We start from the raw sequence: 20,000 nt of genomic DNA, 5'->3' as shown, positions 1-20,000 counted from the left end.
TCTCTCTCTATCTGTCTCTCTCTCTCTGTCTCTCTCTTTCTGTCTCTCTCTCTCTGTCTCTCTCTCCCTCTCTGTCTCTCCCTCTCTGTCTCTCTCGCTCTCTCTCTGTCTCTCTCTCTCTCTCTCTCTCTCTGTCTCTCTCTCTCTCGCTCTCTCTGTCTCTGTCTCTCTCTCGCTCTGTCTCTCTCTCTCTCTCTGTCTCTCTCTGTCGCTTTGTCTCTCTCTCTCTCTCTGTCTATCTCTCTCTTGCTCTCTCTCTCTCTCTGTCTCTGTCTCTCTGTCTCTCTCTCTGTCTCTCTCTCTGTCTCTCTCTCTCTCTCCCGCTCTCTCTCTCTGTCTCTCTCTCTCTCTCTTCTCTCTCTCTCTCTCTCTCTCCACTCTCTCTCTCTCCCTCTCTCCCGCTCTCTCTCTCTGTCTCTCTCTCTATCTCTCTGTCTCTCTCTCTCTCTCTCTTCGCTCTCTCTCTCTCTCTTCGCTCTCTCTCTCTCTCTCCGCTCTCACTCTCTCTCTCTCTGTCTCTCTCTTTCACAACCCTGTATAGAGTGAATTTCAAGTGAACTTTACAGTTTCAAAGGTTTATAAGAGAAACGAGGGGTTCACTATTGACCAAATGGACTGAACAGGTTAAACACCTCTGCTTCAATCCTACAAAAGGAGATAAATATGAGCCTGTTATTTTCATCAATATACCCAATTAACTGGGTAATTGAATAATATGGCTCATTAGTATGCTAATTATGATTTCGATATATTAAAGGTTTACAATTATTAACATGTGGGTATTATAATTACAGCTACTACTCTTAATGCCGTAGATGTAGAGGACAATATGAGTTTATTTATAATATTTATCTTTATTTAACTAGGCAAGTCGGTTAAGAACAAATTATTATTTACAATGACGGCCTAGGGGAGGGAGAGAGAGAGGGAGGGAAGGAAGGAAGGAGGGATAGAGGGAGGGAGAGGCAGGGGGAAGGAGAGGCAGGGGGAGGGAGAGGCAGGGAGAAGGAGAGGCAGGGGGAGGGAGAGGCAGGGGGTGGGAGAGGCAGGGGGAGGAAGAGGCAGGGGGAAGGAGAGGCAGGGGGAAGGAGAGACAGGGGGAGAGGCAGGGGAAGGAGAGGTAGGAGGAAGGAGAGACAGGGCAGGGGGAAGGAGAGGCAGGGGGAGAGGCAGGGGGAAGGAGAGGTAGGAGGAAGGAGAGACAGGGCAGGGGGAAGGAGAGGCAGGGGGAGGAGAGGCAGGGGGAGGAGAGGCAGGGGGAAGGAGAGGCAGGGAGAAGGAGAGGCAGGGCAGGGGGAAGGAGAGGCAGGGGGAGGAGAGGCAGGAGGAAGGAGAGGCAGGGCAGGGGGAGGAGAGGCAGGGGGAGGAGAGGCAGGGGGAGGAGAGGCAGGGGGAAGGAGAGGCAGGGAGAAGGAGAGGCAGGGCAGGGGGAAGGAGAGGCAGGGGGAAGGAGAGGCAGGGGGAAGGAGAGGCAGGGGGAGGAGAGGCAGGGGGAGGAGAGGCAGGAGGAAGGAGAGGCAGGGCAGGGGGAGGAGAGGCAGGGCAGGGGGAGGAGAGGCAGGGGGAAGGAGAGGCAGGGTAGGGGGAGGAGAGGCAGGGGGGAGGAGAGGCAGGGGGAAGGAGAGGCAGGAGGAAGGAGAGGCAGGGCAGGGGGAGGAGAGGCAGGAGGAAGGAGAGGCAGGAGGAAGGAGAGGCAGGGGGAAGGAAGCGTCTTCCTAATTGTTTTATTTCTTGAATGACTGACTGTTTCATTCACAGAGATCCTGTTCAATTAGTGCTTGGTAGAAGTAGTATTGTTTTATATGTGTCTCTATGGTGTGGTTAATGACCTGTGTGTTTGTGTGGTTGTGTGTGGTGCTAACCAACCTGTCTGGGTTTACAGCTGCAGAAGAGAGAGAGGTTCTGCAGGTTTTTCCTCCAGGTATTTCAGCCTTCCTATCTGTCATATTTATTCACCTCCCTCAACGACAGCATGCCCGCTGCATATTGAAGGCATCGCGCGTCAAGGCAGCGCTGTGCATAGAATCATAATTCTATGGCGCCGTGGTTTGGGTTGTCTTATCATTTTTTTTATTTGCTATAAAACCCTTTGAAGAGTGAGTTCGTTGACGGAGATATATTTTGGAATGATTCTCTCTATTGTAGAATTCTAGAGTTGTGTTCCAGAACTCTCCAGTTCTATTCCATGAGGATAGAATCCTCAGCCCTCTGTGATGTCATCATTAGAACTACAGAGAAGGCTGCATCAATACAAGGTCTAATATGCTCCTCAAAGGGTTCGCTGAGTGTGTTTTGATGTTGTGTTCGTTTTTTGTGTGCCTTTTTATATACTTTTAATAAAAAACGAAAAGTTATATCTAGAACCTAAAACAATCCTTTGGCTGTCCCCGGTTAGGAAAACCCTTTGAAGAACCCTTGTGGGTTCCAGGTAGAACCATTTTCATTCCAAGTAGAACTGTTTTGGGTTCCAGGTAGAACCATTTTCATTCCAAGTAGAACTGTTTTGGGTTCCAGGTAGAACCATTTTCATTCCAAGTAGAACTGTTTTGGGTTCCAGGTAGAACCATTTTCATTCCAAGTAGAACTGTTTTGGGTTCCAGGTAGAACCATTTTCATTCCAAGTAGAACTGTTTTGGGTTCCAGGTAGAACCATTTTCATTCCAAGTAGAACTGTTTTGGGTTCCATGTAGAACCCTTTCCACAGAGGGTTTTTACCTAGAACCAATAAGGGTGTTTCTTACGGGGACAGCCGAAGAACCCTTTTGGAACCTTCATCAAATCCAATCAATGTTGGGTTCCTGTTGACTCTTTGATAAGATTTGTTTTAATCATCACGACAATGTTACTGTAAATAATTCAGCTGGATGTTAACACACCCTGCTATTAACACACCCTGCTATTAACACACCCTGCCATTAATACACCCTGCCATTAATACACCCTGCTATTAACACACCCTGCCATTAATACACCCTGCCATTAATACACCCTGCCATTAATACACCCTGCCATTAATACACCCTGCTATTAACACACCCTGCCATTAACACACCCTGCCATTAACACACCCTGCCATTAACACACCCTGCCATTAACACACCCTGCCATTAACACACCCTGCCATTAATACACCCTGCCATTAATACACCCTGCTATTAACACACCCTGCCATTAATACACCCTGCCATTAATACACCCTGCCATTAATACACCCTGCCATTAATACACCCTGCTATTAACACACCCTGCCATTAACACACCCTGCCATTAACACACCCTGCTATTAACACACCCTGCTATTAACACACCCTGCCATTAATACACCCTGCCATTAACACACCCTGCCATTAATACACCCTGCCATTAACACACCCTGCCATTAATACACCCTGCCATTAATACACCCTGCCATTAACACACCCTGCCATTAACACACCCTGCCATTAATACACTCTGCCATTAACACACCCTGCCATTAATACACTCTGCCATTAATACACCCTGCCATTAATACACCCTGCCATTAATACACCCTGCCATTAATACACCCTGCCATTAATACACCCTGCCATTAATACACCCTGCCATTAATACACCCTGCCATTAATACACCCTGCCATTAACACACCCTGCCATTAATACACCCTGCCATTAATACACCCTGCCATTAATACACCCTGCCATTAACACACCCTGCCATTAATACACCCTGCCATTAATACACCCTGCCATTAACACACCCTGCTATTAACACACCCTGCCATTAATACACCCTGCCATTAATACACCCTGCCATTAATACACCCTGCCATTAACACACCCTGCCATTAATACACCCTGCCATTAATACACCCTGCCATTAACACACCCTGCCATTAACACACCCTGCCATTAATACACTCTGCCATTAACACACCCTGCCATTAACACACCCTGCCATTAATACACCCTGCCATTAATACACTCTGCCATTAACACACCCTGCCATTAACACACCCTGCCATTAATACACCCTGCCATTAATACACCCTGCCATGGCTGGAGGCTGTGTGGTTGGTCTGGGCCATCTGCTCATGTCATTGCATTTTTTTTCCCATTACGTTGTTATTTGCTATTTCTGTTCACTTTCTTCTCTGTTAATGTTGTTGATTCATGTTGATGCTGTGGACTCTCACTGTTCTCCAGAATCCCTCCTGAGATAACACTCTGTGGCATGTTTCTGGTCCACTAAAATCAAAGTGCACAACATCAAAAGGACCCCAGGGTCCTGCTCCTTGCAAATACTGTGTTACTCTGTCAGGCTTTCTTTCTCTTTCTCTTTCTTTCTTTCTTTCTTTCTTTCTTTCTTTCTTTCTCGCTCTCTCTCTCTTCCCTCTCTCGCTCTCTCTCTCTCCCCTCTCTCTCTCTCTCTTCCCTCTCTCGCGCTCTCTCTCCCCTCTCTATCTCTCTCTCTCTTCCCTCTCTCTCTCTCTCTCTCTCTGTGTCTCTCTCACTCTCTCTCTGTCTCTCTCTCTCCCCTCTCTATCTCTCTCTCTCTTCCCTCTCTCTCTCTCTCTCCCCTCTCTATCTCTCTCTTCCCTCTCTCTCTCTCTCTATCCCCTCTCTACCTCTCTCTCTTCCCTCTCTCTCTCTCTCCCATCTCTATCTCTCTCTTCTCTCTCTTCCCTCTCTCTCGCTCTTTTTTTCTCCTGATGCAGTCTATTTTTCTCCCTCTCTCTCTCTCTCAATGTCTAGACGTCAGCACCACTCAGCAGAGTCACATCACACGAGCTGACATACAGAACACACACGCACGCACGCGCGCACACACACAGACACACACACACACACACACACACACACACACACACACACACACACACACACACTTGAAAACATTGATGAGTCAGAATAATGTCAAAGGCTGCCATTCTCCATTGTGATAATATCATAAAACACCTGGGCTGCTTATAAAATATTTGATAAATAACATCTCTAACTTAGATAATGAACCATGTCAGACTCTCTACCGCTGTTACTGAAGAGATTTTAATTAGGGACGCTAACAAATTATATCATCACTGCCTACCGCTGTTACTGAAGAGGTTTTAATTAGGTACGCTACCAAATGATATCATCACTACCTTCCTGCCTTCCTCTGTTACTGAAGAGGTTTTAATTAGGTACGCTATAAATGATATCATCACTGCCTACCGCTGTTACTGAAGAGGTTTTAATTAGGCACGCTAACAAATTATATCATCACTGCCTTCCTCTGTTACTGAAGAGGTTTTAATTAGGTACGCTAACAAATGATATTATCACTGCCTACCGCTGTTACTGAAGAGGTTTTAATTAGGTACGCTATCAAATGATATCATCACTACCTTCCTGCCTTCCTCTGTTACTGAAGAGGTTTTAATTAGGCACGCTAACAAATGATATCATCACTGCCTTCCTCTGTTACTGAAGAGGTTTTAATTAGGTACGCTAACAAATGATATCATCACTACCTTCCTCTGTTACTGAAGAGGTTTTGATTAGGCACGCTAACAAATGATATCATCACTGCCTTCCTCTGTTACTGAAGAGGTTTTAATTAGGCACGCTAACAAATGATATCATCACTGCCTTCCTCTGTTACTGAAGAGGTTTTAATTAGGCACGCTAACAAATGATATCATCACTGCCTTCCTCTGTTACTGAAGAGGTTTTAATTAGGCACGCTAACAAATGATATTATCACGACCTTCCTCTGTTACTGAAGAGGTTTTAATTAGGCACATGCGCATAAACACGTCGATTCTCTGATTGGAGATTTGTTTTCTGCAGCTCTGACAGTCTGATGAGAGGGTGTGTGTGTGTGCAGGTTCGACCCTAGCCTTTTAGGGGCCCTAAGCTAAATGTTGTTGGGGGACCACACTCACCTTGAGGGGCAAAACATTCGAGTGCCTCCCCCCCTCTTGACGGTTGAGAGAAAAGTTTAGGATACAACTGCCTGCAATTCAACACATTATGACATGAGGTTGTAGAGAAAATGTGTAGTTGTTTAGCTACTCTCCCGTAGTTCTACACATTTTAACATGTGGTTGTAGAGAAAATGTGTAGTTATTTAGCTACTCTCCTGTAATTCTACACATTTTGACATTACTTATCATGTTATTGATATCTGAATGAGAGTGACGAACAAAATCAATGGAGGTCCCCTGGAGGTCAGGGCCCCTGGAGGTCAGGACCCCTGGAGGTCAGGACCCCTGGAGGTCAGGACCCCTGTAGGTCAGGTCCCCTGGAGGTCAGGGCCCCTGGAGGTCAGGTCCCCTGGAGGTCAGGTCCCCTGGAGGTCAGGACCCCTGGGCATGTGCTGCCAGTCGGTAATTCGACCATGATTACTACACGTTTGGATAGATGGCTAGTTACAAAGACTAATTTACAAATCGTAAACATTTTATCTGACAATAATTCAGGCTAATTCAGTTACTGTCAGTGACTGACCTCGGAGAAAACTGTTGATAAACAAAAAACACAATTAAAGTTCAACAGCATGTGTGTGTGTGTGTGTGTGTGTGTGTGTGTGTGTGTGTGTGTGTGTGTGTGTGTATGTGTATGTGTGTGTGTGTGTGTGTGTGTGTGTGTGTGTGTGTGTGTGTGTGTGTGTGTGTGATGAAAGGAATGGGCAGGCGGGTTGATTCTAATTATTTTAATCGTCGGGGTAATAATTCATTTCTATTTGGGGATACAGAGAGAACGGTTAATTTATTAGAAACTGGAAATTCATTCATTGATCAGTTGGTATGGAAGAAACAGACAGACAGACAGACAGACAGACAGACAGACAGACAGACAGACAGACAGACAGACAGACAGACAGACAGACAGACAGGCTGACATGAAGACAGACAGACAGGCTGAGAAAGGCAGACAGACAGACTGACTGACAGGGAGACAGACAGACAGGCATACAGTACCATTCAAAAGTGTGGACACACCTGCTCATTCAAGGGTTGTTCTTTATTTTCAGTATTTTCTACATTGTAGAATTATAGTGAAGACATCAAAACTATGAAATAACAGATGGAATCATCTAGTAACCAAAAAAGTGTGAAACAAATCAAAATATATTTTATGTTCTTCAAAACAGGCACCATTTGCCTTGACAGCTTTGCACACTCTTGGCATTCTCTCAACCAGCTTCACCTGGAATGCTTTTCCAACAGTCTTGAAGGAGTTCCCACATTTGCTGAGCACCAGTTGGCTGCTTTTCCTTCACTCTGTGGTCCAACTTATCCCAAACCATCTCAGTTGGGTTGAGGTCGGTTGATTGGTGAAGCTATGTCATCTGAGGTAGCAGTACATCACTCTCGTTCTTGGTCAAATAGCCTTTACACAGTCTGGAGGTGTGTTGGGTCATTGTCCTGTTGAAAAACATATTATTGTCCCACTAAGCGTATGTACATTATGCCTTGAATCTATTCTTCCACGCCCAGAAATCTGCTCATTTTATTTTCTGTCCCCAATGCCAGAGAAAACCAGTTCTTATAGCCTTTAGCCATACCCTTATCCTACTCCTCTGTTCCTCTGGTGATGTAGAGGTTAATCCAGGCCCTGCAGTGCCTTGCTCCACTCCCACTCCCCAGGCTCTCTCATTTGTTGACTTCTGTAACCGTAACAGCCTTGGTTTCATGCATGATAACATTAGAAGCCTCCTCCCTAAGTTTGTTTTATTCACTGCTTTAGCACACTCTGCCAACCCAGATGTTCTAGCTGTGTCTGAATCCTGGTTTAGGAAGGTCACCAAAAACCCTGAAATTTCCATCCCGAACTACAACATTTTCCGACAAGATAGAACTGCCAAAGGGGGCAGAGTTGCAATCTACTGCAGAGATAGCTTGCAGAGTTCTGTCATACTATCCAGGTCTGTGCCCAAACAATTCGAGCTTCTACTTTTAAAAACCCACCTTTCCAGAAACAAGTCTCTCACCGTTGCTGCTTCTTATATACCCCCCTTAGCCTCCACCTGTGCCCTGAACACCATATGTGAATTGATTGCCCCCCCCCCCAACTATCTTCGGAGTTCGTACTGTTAGGTGACCTAAACTGGGATATGGTCAAACGACCACCCCTCATCACTGTCAAATGCTCCCTAAAACACTTCAGTGAGCAGGCCTTTCTAATCGACCTGGCCCGGGTATCCTGGAAGGATATTGGCCTCATCCCGTCAGTAGAGGATGCCTGGCTGCTCTTTAAAAGTGCTTTCGTCACCGTCTTAAATAAGCCCCTTTCAAAAAATGTACAATAAGATATAGCCCCTGGTTCACCCCAGACTTGACTGCCCTTGACCAGCACAAAAACGTCCTGTGGCCTTCTGCATTAGCATCGAATAGCCCCAATGATATGCAATGTTTCAGGGAAGTTAGGAACCAATATACACTGTCATTTAGGAAAGCAAAGGCTAGCTTTTTCAAACAGAAATGTGAATCCTGTAGTACTAACTCAAAAAAGTTCTGGGACACTGTAAAGTCCATGGAGAATAAGAGCACCTCCTCCCAGCCGCCCACTGCTCTGAGGCTAGGAAACACTGTCACCGCTGATCAATCTACGATAATCGATCATTTCAATGAGCATTTTTCTACGGCTGGCCATGCTTTCCACCTGGCTACCTGTACCCAACAGCTGTGCACCCCCTTCTCCTTCGCCCAAATCCAGACAGCTGATGTTCTGAAAGAGCTGCGAAATCTGAATCCCTACAAATTAGCTGGGCTAGACAATCTGGACCCTTTCTTTTCTAAAATGATCAGCCAAAATTGTTGCAACCCATGTTACTAGCCTGTTCAACCTCTCTTTCATATCGTCTGAGATCCCCAAAGATTGGAAAGCTGCAGCGGTCATCCCCCTCTTCAAAGGGGGAGACACTCTAGACCCAAACTGTTATAGACCCATCTGTCATGACTTCCACTCTAGACCCAAACTGTTATAGACCCATTTGTCATGACTTCCACTCTAGACCCAAACTGTTATAGACCCATCTGTCATGACTTCCACTCTAGACCCAAACTGTTATAGATCTATATTAATTTGTCATGACTTCTGCTTTAGACCCAAACTGTTATAGACCTGTATCCATTTGTCATGACTTCCACTTTAGACCCAAACTGTTATAGATCTATATCCATTTGTCATGACTTCCACTTTAGACCCAAACTGTTATAGATCTATATTCATTTGTCATGACTTCTGCTTTAGACCCAAACTGTTATAGACCTGTATCCATTTGTCATGACTTCCACTTTAGACCCAAACTGTTATAGATCTATATCCATTTGTCATGACTTCCACTTTAGACCCAAACTGTTATAGATCTATATTCATTTGTCATGACTTCTGCTTTAGACCCAAACTGTTATAGACCTGTATCCATTTGTCATGACTTCCACTTTAGACCCAAACTGTTATAGATCTATATCCATTTGTCATGACTTCCACTTTAGACCCAAACTGTTATAGATCTATATCCATTTGTCATGACTTCTGCTTTAGACCCAAACTGTTATAGATCTATATCCATTTGTCATGACTTCCACTCTAGACCCAAACTGTTATAGATCTATATCCATTTGTCATGACTTCCGCCGAAGTTGGTCCCTTTCCTTTGGCGACGTCACCGACCTTCTAGCCATCGCCGATCCACTTTTCATTTTCCATTGGTTTTGTCTTCCACCACACCTGGTTCCAATTCCATCAATTACATGTTGTGTATTTAACCCTCTGTTCCCCCTCCATGTCCTTGTCTGTAATTGTTTGTTGTGTATTTAACCCTCTGTTCCCCCTCCATGTCCTGGTCTGTAACCATGTTGTGTATTTAACCCTCTGTTCCCCCTCCATGTCCTGGTCTGTTATTGTTTGTTGTGTATTTAACCCTCTGTTCCCCCTCCATGTCCTGGTCTGTTATTGTTTGTTGTGTATTTAACCCTCTGTTCCCCTCCATGTCCTGGTCTGTTATTGTTTGTTGTGTATTTAACCCTCTGTTCCCCTCCATGTCCTGGTCTGTAATTGTTTGTTGTGTATTTAACCCTCTGTTCCCCCTCCATGTCCTGGTCTGTAACCATGTTGTGTATTTAACCCTCTGTTCCCCCTCCATGTCCTGGTCTGTAATTGTTTGTTGTAGTGCGACGGTTTGCTGGTATTGACCGGGTTTTGTTTGACTCATTTATTGTATTATTCTGTTGACGGTGTTTTATGGTTATTAAACACAACTATTTCTTAAGAAGAACAGGAAGGCCCGCACAGTTTACGCTCCTAATTCACTGCTTTATTGATGAACTATTTCTTAAGAAGAACAGGAAGGCTCGCACAGTTTACGCTCCTAATTCACTGCTTTATTGATGAACTATTTCTTAAGAAGAACAGGAAGGCACGCACAGTTTACGCTCCTAATTCACTGCTTTATTGATGAACTATTTCTTAAGAAGAACAGGAAGGACCGCACAGTTTACGCTCCTAATTCACTGCTTTATTGATGAACTATTTCTTAAGAAGAACAGGAAGGCACGCACAGTTTACGCTCCTAATTCACTGCTTTATTGATGAACTATTTCTTAAGAAGAACAGGAAGGCACGCACAGTTTACGCTCCTAATTCACTGCTTTATTGATGAACTATTTCTTAAGAAGAACAGGAAGGCCCGCACATATAAATTAGTTTCCACTTCTCTTCCGCCAGTAGCATCGCATTACACCAATAAGAAGAAGAACTGGAAGGCCCACCAATAAGAAGAAGAACAGGAAGGACCGCACATATAAATTAGTTTCCACTTTTCTTCCGCCAGTAGCATCGCATTACACCGTCCTTCCCTGCCTTTCTAAAGTCTTCCAAAGCCAAGTTACAAACAGATCACAGACCGTTTTGAATCCCACCGTACCTTCTCCACTATAGGGTTTCAGAGCTGGTCATGGGTGCACCTCAGCCACGCTCAAGGTCCTAAACGATATCATAACTGCCATCGATAATAGACAGTATTGTGCAGCCGTCTTCATCGACCTGGCCAAGGCTTTCGACTCTGTCAATCATCGCAATCTTATCGGCAGACTCAACAGCCTTGGTTTCTCAAATGACTGCCTCACCTGGTTTACCAACTACGGCCTCTGGCAGTCTCTATTGAGGTGTCATAGGATTCAATTCTCAAAACTCTTTTCTCTGTATACATCAACGATGTGGCTCTTGCTGCTGGTGAGTCTCTGATCCACCTCTACCCAGACGACACCATTCTGGATACATCTGGCCCTTCTTTGGACACTGTGTTAACAAACCTCCAAACGAGCTTCAATGCCATACAACACATACAACATGTGGCCTCCAACTGCTCTTAAACGCTAGTAAAACTAAGTGCATGCTCTTCAACCGATTGCTGCCCGCACCCTCCCGCCCGACTAGCATCACTACTATGGATGGTTCTGACTTTAAACATGTGAACATCTATAAATACCTAAGTGTCTGGTTAGATTGTAAACTCTCCTTCCAGACTCACATTAAGCATCTCGAATCCAAAATTAAATCATGAATTGGCTTCCTATTTTGCAACAAAGCCTCCTTCACTCATGCTGCTAAACATACCCTCGTAAAACTGACTATCTTACCGATCCTTGACTTCGGCGATGTCATTTACAAAATAGCCTCCAACACTCTACTCAGCAAACTGGATGCAAACTGGATGCAGTCTTTCACAGTGCCATCCGTTTTGTCACCAAAGCCCCATATACTACCCACCACTGCGACCTGTATGCTCTCATTGGCTGACCCTCGCTGCAGATTTGTCGCCAAACCCACTGGCTCCAGGTCATCTATAAGTCTTTGCTAGGTAAAGCCCTGCCTTATCTCAGCTCACTGGTCACCATAGCGACATCCACCCGTAGCAAGTGCTCCAGCAGGTATATTTCACTGATCACCCCCAAAGCCAGCACTTCCTATAGCCGCCTTTCCTTCCAGTTCTCTGCTGCCAAATGACTGGAACGAATTGCAAAAATCACAGAAGCTGGAGACGTATATCTCCCTCTCTAACGTTAAGCATCAGCTGTCAGAGCAGCTTACCGATCACTGTACCTGTACACAGCCAAACTGTAAATAGCACACCCAACTACCTCATCCCCATATTGTTAATTATCTTCTTGCTCTTTTGCTCCCCAGTATCTCTACTTGTACATCGTTTTCTGCACATCTATCACTCCAGTGTTAATTAATATTTTCATTATTTCACCTCTATGACCTATTTATTGCCTTACCTCCCTACTCTTCTACATTTTCACACACTTTACATAGATTTTTTTTATATTGTGTTATTGAGTTATTAACCCTGGTGTAACTCTGTGTTGTTGTTTTTGTCACATTGTTTTGATTTATCTTGGCCAGGTCGCAGTTGAGAACTTGTTGTTAACTGGTCGACCTGGTTAAATAAAGGTTAAATAAAGGTGAAATAAAGGTTAAATAAAGGTGAAATAAAATAAAAAGTGTAAACCAGATGCCTTGAATTCTAAATACATCACTGACAGTGTTACCAGCAAAGCACCCACACACCATAACACCTCCTCCTCCATGCTTCACGGTGGGAACCGCACATGCGGAGATCATCCGTTCACCTACTCAGTGTCTCACAAAGACACAGCGGTTGGAACCAAAAATCTCAAATTTGGACTCATTAGACCAAAGGACAGATTTCCACCGGTCTAATGTCCATGGCTCGTGTTTCTTAGCCCAAGCAAGTCTCTTCTTATTATTGGTGTCCTTTAGTAGTGGTTTCTTTACAACAATTAGACCATGAAGGCCTGATTCACACAGTCTCCTCTGAACAGTTGATGTTGAGATGTGTCTGTTACTTGAACTCTGTGTACCATTTATTTGGGCTGCAATTTCTGAGACTGGTAACTCTAATGAACTTATCCTCTGCAGCAGAGGTAACTCTGGGTCTTCCTTTCCTGTGGCGGTCCTCCTGAGAGTCAGTTTCATCATAGCGCTTGATGGTTTTTGCAACTGCACTTGAAGAAACTTCCAAAGTTCTTGAAATTTTCCAGAATGACTGACCTTCATGTCTTAAAGTAATGATGGACTGTCGTTTCTCTTTGCTTATTTGAGCTGTTCTTGACATAATATGGACTTGGTCTTTTACCAAATAGGGCTATTTTCTGTGTACCAACCCTACCTTGTCACAACACAACTGATTGGCTCAAACACATTAAGAAGTAAAGAAATTCACGAATTCATTCCAGGTGATTACCTCATGAAGCTGGTTGAGAGAATGCCAAGAGTGTGCAAAGCTGTCATCAATGCAAAGGGTGGCTACACTGAAGAATATAAAATATGTTTTGATTTGTTTGATTCTTTTTTTGGTTACTACATGATTCCATATGTGTTATTTCATAGTATTGATGTCTTCACTATTATTCTACAGTGTAGAACATAGTATAAATAAAGAAACACCCTTGACACTATACACTATACATTCAGACAGACAGACAGACAGACAGACAGGCAGGCAGACAGACAGACAGGCAGACAGGCAGGCAGGCAGGCAGGCAGGCAGGCAGGCAGGCAGGCAGGCAGACAGACAGACAGGCAGGCAGGCAGGCAGGCAGGCATGCAGGCAGACAGGCAGGCAGGCAGGCAGGCAGACAGACAGACAGACAGAGACAGACAGGCAGACAGGCAGGCAGACAGACAGACAGACAGACAGACAGACAGACAGACAGAGAGACAAACAGAGAGACAGAGAGGGGCCCTGGGTGTAAAAAGTGCAGTGTAATTTGGGTTAGGATTAGGAGCTAGGGTTAGGTTTAGGGTTAGGAGCTAGGGTTAGGAGCTAGGGTTAGGAGCTAGGGTTAGGAGCTAGGGTTAGGAGCTAGGGTTAGGTTTAGGGTTAGGAGCTAGGGTTAGGTTTAGGGTTAGGAGCTAGGGTTAGGAGCTAGGGTTAGGTTTAGGGTTAGGAGCTAGGGTTAGGAGCTAGGGTTAGGAGCTAGGGTTAGGAGCTAGGTTTAGGTTTAGGGTTAGGAGCTAGGTTTAGGAGCTAGGGTTAGGAGCTAGGTTTAGGTTTAGGGTTAGGTTTAGGGTTAGGAGCTAGGGTTAGGAGCTAGGGTTAGGAGCTAGGGTTAGGAGCTAGGTTTAGGTTTAGGGTTAGGAGCTAGGGTTAGGAGCTAGGGTTAGGAGCTAGGGTTAGGTTTAGGGTTAGGAGCTAGGGTTAGGTTTAGGGTTAGGAGCTAGGGTTAGGAGCTAGGGTTAGGTTTAGGGTTAGGAGCTAGGGTTAGGTTTAGGGTTAGGAGCTAGGGTTAGGTTTAGGGTTAGGAGCTAGAGTTAGGAGCTAGGGTTAGGTTTAGGGTTAGGAGCTAGGGTTAGGAGCTAGGGTTAGGTTTAGGGTTAGGAGCTAGGGTTAGGAGCTAGGGTTAGGAGCTAGGGTTAGGAGCTAGGGTTAGGTTTAGGGTTATGAGCTAGGGTTAGGTTTAGGGTTTGGAGCTAGGGTTAGGTTTAGGGTTAGGAGCTAGGGTTAGGAGCTAGGGTTAGGTTTAGGGTTAGGAGCTAGGGTTAGGTTTAGGGTTAGGAGCTAGGGTTAGGTTTAGGGTTAGGAGCTAGGGTTAGGAGCTAGGGTTAGGAGCTAGGGTTAGGAGCTAGGGTTAGGTTTAGGGTTAGGAGCTAGGGTTAGGAGCTAGGGTTAGGAGCTAGGGTTAGGAGCTAGGGTTAGGTTTAGGGTTAGGAGCTAGGGTTAGGAGCTAGGGTTAGGTTTAGGGTTAGGAGCTAGGGTTAGGAGCTAGGGTTAGGTTTAGGGTTAGGAGCTAGGGTTAGGAGCTAGGGTTAGGTTTAGGGTTAGGAGCTAGGGTTAGGAGCTAGGGTTAGGAGCTAGGGTTAGGAGCTAGGGTTAGGAGCTAGGGTTAGGAGCTAGGGTTAGGAGCTAGGGTTAGGAGCTAGGTTTAGGGTTAGGAGCTAGGGTTAGGAGCTAGGTTTAGGAGCTAGGGTTAGGAGCTAGGTTTAGGAGCTAGGGTTAGGGTTAGGGTTAGGTTTAGGGTTAGGAGCTAGGGTTAGGTTTAGGGTTAGGAGCTAGGGTTAGGAGCTAGGGTTAGGTTTAGGGTTAGGAGCTAGGGTTAGGTTTAGGGTTAGGAGCTAGGGTTAGGTTTAGGGTTAGGAGCTAGAGTTAGGAGCTAGGGTTAGGTTTAGGGTTAGGAGCTAGGGTTAGGAGCTAGGGTTAGGTTTAGGGTTAGGAGCTAGGGTTAGGAGCTAGGGTTAGGAGCTAGGGTTAGGAGCTAGGGTTAGGTTTAGGGTTAGGAGCTAGGGTTAGGTTTAGGGTTAGGAGCTAGGGTTAGGTTTAGGGTTAGGAGCTAGGGTTAGGTTTAGGGTTAGGAGCTAGGGTTAGGAGCTAGGGTTAGGTTTAGGGTTAGGAGCTAGGGTTAGGTTTAGGGTTAGGAGCTAGGGTTAGGTTTAGGGTTATGAGCTAGGGTTAGGTTTAGGGTTTGGAGCTAGGGTTAGGTTTAGGGTTAGGAGCTAGGGTTAGGAGCTAGGGTTAGGTTTAGGGTTAGGAGCTAGGGTTAGGTTTAGGGTTAGGAGCTAGGGTTAGGTTTAGGGTTAGGAGCTAGGGTTAGGAGCTAGGGTTAGGAGCTAGGGTTAGGAGCTAGGGTTAGGTTTAGGGTTAGGAGCTAGGGTTAGGAGCTAGGGTTAGGAGCTAGGGTTAGGAGCTAGGGTTAGGTTTAGGGTTAGGAGCTAGGGTTAGGTTTAGGGTTAGGAGCTAGGGTTAGGAGCTAGGGTTAGGTTTAGGGTTAGGAGCTAGGGTTAGGAGCTAGGGTTAGGTTTAGGGTTAGGAGCTAGGGTTAGGTTTAGGGTTAGGAGCTAGGGTTAGGAGCTAGGGTTAGGAGCTAGGGTTAGGAGCTAGGGTTAGGAGCTAGGGTTAGGAGCTAGGGTTAGGAGCTAGGTTTAGGGTTAGGAGCTAGGGTTAGGAGCTAGGTTTAGGAGCTAGGGTTAGGAGCTAGGTTTAGGAGCTAGGGTTAGGGTTAGGGTTAGGTTTAGGGTTAGGAGCTAGGGTTAGGAGCTAGGGTTAGGAGCTAGGGTTAGGTTTAGGGTTAGGAGCTAGGGTTAGGTTTAGGGTTAGGAGCTAGGGTTAGGTTTAGGGTTAGGAGCTAGAGTTAGGAGCTAGGGTTAGGTTTAGGGTTAGGAGCTAGGGTTAGGAGCTAGGGTTAGGTTTAGGGTTAGGAGCTAGGGTTAGGAGCTATGGTTAGGAGCTAGGGTTAGGAGCTAGGGTTAGGAGCTAGGGTTAGGTTTAGGGTTAGGAGCTAGGGTTAGGTTTAGGGTTAGGAGCTAGGGTTAGGTTTAGGGTTAGGAGCTAGGGTTAGGTTTAGGGTTAGGAGCTAGGGTTAGGAGCTAGGGTTAGGTTTAGGGTTAGGAGCTAGGGTTAGGTTTAGGGTTATGAGCTAGGGTTAGGTTTAGGGTTTGGAGCTAGGGTTAGGTTTAGGGTTAGGAGCTAGGGTTAGGAGCTAGGGTTAGGTTTAGGGTTAGGAGCTAGGGTTAGGTTTAGGGTTAGGAGCTAGGGTTAGGTTTAGGGTTAGGAGCTAGGGTTAGGAGCTAGGGTTAGGAGCTAGGGTTAGGAGCTAGGGTTAGGAGCTAGGGTTAGGTTTAGGGTTAGGAGCTAGGGTTAGGAGCTAGGGTTAGGAGCTAGGGTTAGGAGCTAGGGTTAGGTTTAGGGTTAGGAGCTAGGGTTAGGTTTAGGGTTAGGAGCTAGGGTTAGGAGCTAGGGTTAGGTTTAGGGTTAGGAGCTAGGGTTAGGAGCTAGGGTTAGGTTTAGGGTTAGGAGCTAGGGTTAGGAGCTAGGGTTAGGAGCTAGGGTTAGGAGCTAGGGTTAGGAGCTAGGGTTAGGAGCTAGGGTTAGGAGCTAGGGTTAGGAGCTAGGGTTAGGGTTAGGGTTAGGTTTAGGGTTAGGAGCTAGGGTTAGGTTTAGGGTTAGGAGCTAGGGTTAGGAGCTAGGGTTAGGTTTAGGGTTAGGAGCTAGGGTTAGGTTTAGGGTTAGGAGCTAGGGTTAGGTTTAGGGTTAGGAGCTAGAGTTAGGAGCTAGGGTTAGGTTTAGGGTTAGGAGCTAGGGTTAGGAGCTAGGGTTAGGTTTAGGGTTAGGAGCTAGGGTTAGGAGCTAGGGTTAGGAGCTAGGGTTAGGAGCTAGGGTTAGGTTTAGGGTTAGGAGCTAGGGTTAGGTTTAGGGTTAGGAGCTAGGGTTAGGTTTAGGGTTAGGAGCTAGGGTTAGGTTTAGGGTTAGGAGCTAGGGTTAGGAGCTAGGGTTAGGTTTAGGGTTAGGTTTAGGGTTAGGAGCTAGGGTTAGGTTTAGGGTTAGGAGCTAGGGTTAGGTTTAGGGTTATGAGCTAGGGTTAGGTTTAGGGTTTGGAGCTAGGGTTAGGTTTAGGGTTAGGAGCTAGGGTTAGGAGCTAGGGTTAGGTTTAGGGTTAGGAGCTAGGGTTAGGTTTAGGGTTAGGAGCTAGGGTTAGGTTTAGGGTTAGGAGCTAGGGTTAGGAGCTAGGGTTAGGAGCTAGGGTTAGGAGCTAGGGTTAGGTTTAGGGTTAGGAGCTAGGGTTAGGAGCTAGGGTTAGGAGCTAGGGTTAGGAGCTAGGGTTAGGTTTAGGGTTAGGAGCTAGGGTTAGGTTTAGGGTTAGGAGCTAGGGTTAGGAGCTAGGGTTAGGTTTAGTGTTAGGAGCTAGGGTTAGGAGCTAGGGTTAGGTTTAGGGTTAGGAGCTAGGGTTAGGAGCTAGGGTTAGGAGCTAGGGTTAGGAGCTAGGGTTAGGAGCTAGGGTTAGGAGCTAGGGTTAGGAGCTAGGGTTAGGAGCTAGGTTTAGGGTTAGGAGCTAGGGTTAGGAGCTAGGTTTAGGAGCTAGGGTTAGGAGCTAGGTTTAGGAGCTAGGGTTAGGGTTAGGGTTAGGAGCTAGGGTTAGGAGCTAGGGTTAGGAGCTAGGGTTAGGAGCTAGGGTTAGGTTTAGGGTTAGGAGCTAGGGTTAGGAGCTAGGGTTAGGAGCTAGGGTTAGGAGCTAGGGTTAGGTTTAGGGTTAGGAGCTAGGGTTAGGTTTAGGGTTAGGAGCTAGGGTTAGGAGCTAGGGTTAGGTTTAGGGTTAGGTTTAGGGTTAGGAGCTAGGGTTAGGGTTAGGAGCTAGGGTTAGGGTTAGGAGCTAGGGTTAGGAGCTAGGGTTAGGGTTAGGAGCTAGGGTTAGGTTTAGGGTTAGGAGCTAGGGTTAGGTTTAGGGTTTGGAGCTAGGGTTAGGTTTAGGGTTAGGAGCTAGGGTTAGGTTTAGGGTTTGGAGCTAGGGTTAGGTTTAGGGTTAGGAGCTAGGGTTAGGAGCTAGGGTTAGGGTTAGGAGCTAGGGTTAGGTTTAGGGTTAGGAGCTAGGGTTAGGTTTAGGGTTTGGAGCTAGGGTTAGGTTTAGGGTTAGGAGCTAGGGTTAGGTTTAGGGTTTGGAGCTAGGGTTAGGTTTAGGGTTAGGAGCTAGGGTTAGGAGCTAGGGTTAGGTTTAGGGTTAGGTTTAGGGTTAGGAGCTAGGGTTAGGAGCTAGGGTTAGGAGCTAGGGTTAGGAGCTAGGTTTAGGTTTAGGGTTAGGAGCTAGGTTTAGGAGCTAGGGTTAGGAGCTAGGTTTAGGAGCTAGGGTTAGGAGCTAGGGTTAGGTTTAGGGTTAGGAGCTAGGGTTAGGTTTAGGGTTAGGAGCTAGGGTTAGGAGCTAGGGTTAGGTTTAGGGTTAGGTTTAGGGTTAGGAGCTAGGGTTAGGGTCAGGAGCTAGGGTTAGGGTTAGGAGCTAGGGTTAGGAGCTAGGGTTAGGGGCTAGGGTTAGGAGCTAGGGTTAGGTTTAGGGTTAGGAGCTAGGGTTAGGTTTAGGGTTAGGAGCTAGGGTTAGGAGCTAGGGTTAGGTTTAGGGTTAGGTTTAGGGTTAGGAGCTAGGGTTAGGGTTAGGAGCTAGGGTTAGGGTTAGGAGCTAGGGTTAGGAGCTAGGGTTAGGGTTAGGAGCTAGGGTTAGGTTTAGGGTTAGGAGCTAGGGTTAGGTTTAGGGTTTGGAGCTAGGGTTAGGTTTAGGGTTAGGAGCTAGGGTTAGGTTTAGGGTTTGGAGCTAGGGTTAGGTTTAGGGTTAGGAGCTAGGGTTCGGAGCTAGGGTTAGGGTTAGGAGCTAGGGTTAGGTTTAGGGTTAGGAGCTAGGGTTAGGTTTAGGGTTTGGAGCTAGGGTTAGGTTTAGGGTTAGGAGCTAGGGTTAGGTTTAGGGTTTGGAGCTAGGGTTAGGTTTAGGGTTAGGAGCTAGGGTTAGGAGCTAGGGTTAGGTTTAGGGTTAGGTTTAGGGTTAGGAGCTAGGGTTAGGAGCTAGGGTTAGGAGCTAGGGTTAGGAGCTAGGTTTAGGTTTAGGGTTAGGAGCTAGGTTTAGGAGCTAGGGTTAGGAGCTAGGTTTAGGTTTAGGGTTAGGTTTAGGGTTAGGAGCTAGTGTTAGGAGCTAGGGTTAGGAGCTAGGGTTAGGAGCTAGGTTTAGGTTTAGGGTTAGGAGCTAGGGTTAGGAGCTAGGGTTAGGAGCTAGGGTTAGGTTTAGGGTTAGGAGCTAGGGTTAGGTTTAGGGTTAGGAGCTAGGGTTAGGAGCTAGGGTTAGGTTTAGGGTTAGGAGCTAGGGTTAGGTTTAGGGTTAGGAGCTAGGGTTAGGTTTAGGGTTAGGAGCTAGGGTTAGGAGCTAGGGTTAGGAGCTAGGGTTAGGAGCTAGGGTTAGGAGCTAGGGTTAGGTTTAGGGTTAGGAGCTAGGGTTAGGAGCTAGGGTTAGGAGCTAGGGTTAGGAGCTAGGGTTAGGTTTAGGGTTAGGAGCTAGGGTTAGGTTTAGGGTTAGGAGCTAGGGTTAGGAGCTAGGGTTAGGTTTAGGGTTAGGAGCTAGGGTTAGGAGCTAGGGTTAGGTTTAGGGTTAGGAGCTAGGGTTAGGTTTAGGGTTAGGAGCTAGGGTTAGGTTTAGGGTTAGGAGCTAGGGTTAGGTTTAGGGTTTGGAGCTAGGGTTAGGTTTAGGGTTAGGCGCTAG

The 20,000-nt window shown here is 46.3% G+C and overlaps 1 protein-coding gene across 1 annotated transcript in view; it reads left to right on the top strand.

The window, feature by feature from the left end:
* Positions 1-20,000, top strand: part of LOC110516808 (adhesion G protein-coupled receptor L3-like) — a gene marked incomplete at its 3' end in the record, with an annotated part of 310,025 nt that overhangs the window by 250,710 nt on the left and 39,315 nt on the right. The window contains 1 exon segment of the mRNA XM_036972433.1: positions 1,883-1,921. Coding sequence (XP_036828328.1) covers positions 1,883-1,921 — 39 coding nt within the window.

This window comes from Oncorhynchus mykiss, unplaced genomic scaffold (assembly GCF_013265735.2).
Source record: "Oncorhynchus mykiss isolate Arlee unplaced genomic scaffold, USDA_OmykA_1.1 un_scaffold_161, whole genome shotgun sequence".
NCBI lineage: Eukaryota > Metazoa > Chordata > Actinopteri > Salmoniformes > Salmonidae > Oncorhynchus > Oncorhynchus mykiss.
The sequence above is the reverse complement of the archived record's forward strand: the minus strand, read 5'-3'. Positions and strand labels throughout refer to the sequence as shown.